The sequence below is a fragment of the Contarinia nasturtii genome, unplaced genomic scaffold (genome assembly GCF_009176525.2).
Source record: "Contarinia nasturtii isolate CC-2019 unplaced genomic scaffold, AAFC_CNas_1.1 Cnas_scaffold_6546, whole genome shotgun sequence".
NCBI classification, from domain to species: domain Eukaryota; kingdom Metazoa; phylum Arthropoda; class Insecta; order Diptera; family Cecidomyiidae; genus Contarinia; species Contarinia nasturtii.
The window spans coordinates 3056-6696 of NW_022203800.1; the positions used below are offsets into that span (position 1 = coordinate 3056).

At 34.4% G+C, this 3641-nt stretch overlaps 1 protein-coding gene across 1 annotated transcript; it reads right to left on the bottom strand.

The window, feature by feature from the left end:
* Positions 1-537: 537 nt before the first annotated feature.
* On the bottom strand, positions 538-3275 carry LOC116351893 (adenosine deaminase 2-like). Its single transcript, XM_031784050.1, has 5 exons — positions 3151-3275; positions 2280-3035; positions 1648-2197; positions 1108-1564; positions 538-1043 (listed from the first exon to the last, which is right to left on the bottom strand). The coding sequence occupies exons 2-5, from the start codon at positions 3032-3034 to the stop codon at positions 787-789; spliced, it is 2019 nt and encodes a 672-aa protein (XP_031639910.1). The 5' UTR covers position 3035; positions 3151-3275; the 3' UTR covers positions 538-786.
* Between the last annotated feature and the right edge of the window lie 366 nt (positions 3276-3641).

Genomic DNA, 3641 nt, shown 5'->3' on the forward strand with positions numbered 1-3641 from the left:
CTGTGCTTTGTTTGATACTGATGCATGATTCGCAATGAATCATGCCTTTATTGCTCCTTGTGTGTGTACGTCGTTGGGAGACATTGAAGTGTAGTGAGCGCTTCACTACACTTCGATACAATATGTATGGGGGTATTGCGTTCCCCGTGATATTGAAATCAAAACAATGCAATGAATAACATCAAAAACAAAACTAAAGCAAACATTTGTAGTTTACTTTTTGGACATAAAGCAAATGTCGTTGCACAATCCATATGTATTATCTGAAGAAAAGACAACAAATTCAATCACGTAGATGTAGAAAATGACAAGTCATTAAACAGTTTCAACAGATTACTTAAACCTCCAAACAATCGTTACTATTCCTAATTAAGCTAGACCACTTCGTCGGTAGATGATAAAAATTGTGTCAAAATTGTGAGGATTTACCACAGTGTGAGAATGTTTGTAACCCAAATTCCAATAATTACAGACGCATTTTTAAAGCAAAAACAAACCTGTGCCTTTTCTTAATATTTGAAATAAAACATCGCTACGAACGAACGAACAAAAATGTAATTTTTATTGCCTACGAACACTACCTGTGCCACGAAATAGTGAGTTTTATGCAGTCATTCTTAGTTTATTGTTTGAAAACAAGTTCACAGCAGAGGATATTCAAAGATGATAAAGCCAGAGATGGATCTTGATGGCGAAAAGTAATATGAATAAATGAATGCAATATTTTTTTCTCTATTCATAGCTTCATGTTTATTCTCTCACTCAGTTGATGATTTTGAAACAAAATTACACTCCTGATGTCCATATGTTTCGATTGTCTGTGTTTGCAGTATTTGGTGGTATGTTGGTTATATTGGTGTTATGTTCACCATTATTAAAACCATTAGCTTGTCCACCTTGACTATCGGCCTCTTTTTTCTTCATCATTTGACTTTCGGAGAATTGTTTATTTGGCTCTTGGAAGTGTGTTGTCGATAATATAAAAGGCGTTAAATTTGGATGCTCCTTTTCATTTTGCAAAAAGTAATCTTTTTTATCGCGTTCTATATATATAAAAAAACGAAAACTGAAAAAAATAAAATAAACAAATTGTGTTGAGACTCATACTTATGCGTTCAAGTTGTATCTGTTGTTGCGATACATCTATGTCATTGATTTGATGTAACCAATAAACATATTTGGGGAACCATGATTTCAGTGCCAATTCTTTTTCTCTTTTACTTAAACCGCTGTATCGAATCGAATTGGTGGTTAATTTTTTCAATATTCTCATATCATGCCGATACGATGAAATGAACACGAATGTAATATAAAAATCATGAGTCAGTGGAAATGCTTCCCAATAAGAGGGATCGTCTGATGAAAGTACGAGTGGAACATTATTCGCCAATAGGACACCGATCGGATGTGATCGGAAGTCATAGGTTAACTTCAAAACATCATTCGAAATTGAGCATGCCTCAAAGCAAATATCACGTTTTTTCGCCAATTCCATTAAATACGGATGCTTCACTATTGAATATCCATTTCCGATGCGCTTGACCGGCATGTGAATGGCATCATACTGAAAATGATAGATAAAATTCAATAAAAATAATTAAAACTTGAAAAAAAAAAGAAAATTAAAATTTTCTCATTGGCTCATACTAAGTTATCGTCGACGGTTCCGTAGAAATTCGTTTCGGTGGCATGGTAAAAAAAATTGGTATTTGAATTCAAGCTTTTATTGTACGATAGATAAAAATCCGACATCGATGTACTTTCTTCGTGTCCAGTCAAGTCGATGCCGATTAAAAATCCAGAATCATTTCGACGCCAATCGACGGCTCGTTCTCTTGCGTCCAATTCCAGTAATTGCTTATAGGTTAAAAAAATATCTTCTTTTAGCATATTTACATTGTCCAGATGCTTATATGGTGAGTATATCAATTTAGCACCTATCCATCCTTTCGCCCGATTTCGTGGATTTAGGCGAAAATTTTCACAAACTCTTTTGTAAATTTGAAACGTTTGAGTCGGCAACAATCGTGAATTATCCAAATCGTATGCCGTTCCCAGTGTTACTTTTATTTCAACGTATTGAATATTATCGGCGAGCATTTCTTCGAGGCCAAATTCAAGATGTTTCTCAAGAAATGGCACATAATTCAAAAGTCCACCAATCACATCAAAAATATTCGCAAATGCATCCCATGCTCTGTTCGAAATAGAAAACGATTTAAAAGATTTATCCTATTTGGTTCTTTCCCTTAAGATCCACAGGTTTTGGATCCACTTACGGTTTAACTTTGGTAAATCGAGGCTTTGACATTGCATTGACTAATTTGTTGAGTGTTAACAACGGTCGAAAGATCTGTAAGAATTTTTGTTCTCCAACATCCATATTATGGTCGCCTAAACGATAGACGACATCTTTAAGTCGTGTATATTTCAATGGATCATCCGGTGCATTTGGTTCGGATCGTGACACCTTGAAACCCCTAATGTCCAATTCGTTGCTTTTGTGATGTTTCAAATAGACCATGTCATAGTGTTGGCCACAAAAAACGCGAGTCGGCATGTGCATCAAGTAATCAATGGTGCCCATTGCCGTTTGATGGCAATGCAAGTATCCAAATTTTGGCATCAATTTTATCAAATTAAATAAATCGGAATTTTTTATATCCCGTAATATATCGAATATGTCATACAGACCAAGATACTTATTTGATAATTTAACGCCCATTTCATATTCAACTTCTTTCAGTATCATTAGCTTTTCGTTGGCCACGCGTTCCAATCTTTCCAATTCGCCCCTTCTAACACCTAAACTTTTTGCATACTTTTCCAGCACATAGTCAATGAATTGTTGATTTTTGTTGATATCCCTTGCGTAACCAAAAGACATGCTCAATTCTCTATCGATCGCCGATTCAACGTTTGCACGATGTTGATCTGTGAACAGTTCTTTGTTCTTTTTAAAAAACGATGAAAGACCACCAATGACCGGGCTTAGAAAAACCAAACATATTGTGATCACCGTCGTTGATCGCATACTGGAAATAGGTACTATAATGATGCATGTTATATTTCAATTCAATTTTTTTGTTCAGTCAAAATTTTTGATTAAAAAAGTTTGTTAGTCAATGCCAGTTGAAAAATTCCACTTACTTCCAATTGTTTCTTGTTCTCTTTTGACTTCGATCGACTAGTTTTAATTCAAATAAAAGCCACTTACACTTGATATTATCGGCATCGCAATGAAATTGATCCAATACTCTCTTTTGTTTCGTTCTCGAAGATAATTCTATGAAAATGATCCATTTTATTTTGATCCACGTCATTTTAACGTTTAAATATTCAAAACAAATTCCAGAATTTCAATTGCACATAAGGTCGACGCGTGACAAGTTTTCTGAATATTCATCAGATCGAGAATAATCGTCGCTGAACGCATATACAATACTTGTTGAAATTTATAAGATACCCACGCGCATCGATGAAAAACTGTATCAAATTCAAAATGTAGTTAATTCTTGTTAATCGATAATATAAAATAACATGAAAACAATTCAAGGTTGAAATCGATAGGTGTCTGAAGAGAATAATTGTTAAATATCTATTGAGTTCGTATTCTGAACTAATCCTTTATTGATTGACGT

Bases quoted from the DNA above. Each gene is read 5' to 3' on its own strand.
- LOC116351893 (XM_031784050.1), bottom strand. From the start codon at position 3,034: ATGCGATCAACGACGGTGATCACAATATGTTTGGTTTTTCTAAGCCCG. The intron at 1,565-1,647 runs GTATGAGCCAAT...TATCATTTTCAG, and splicing joins GAACCGTCGACGATAACTTA to TATGATGCCATTCACATGCC. The intron at 1,044-1,107 runs GTATGAGTCTCA...TTATATATATAG, and splicing joins GATACAACTTGAACGCATAA to AACGCGATAAAAAAGATTAC.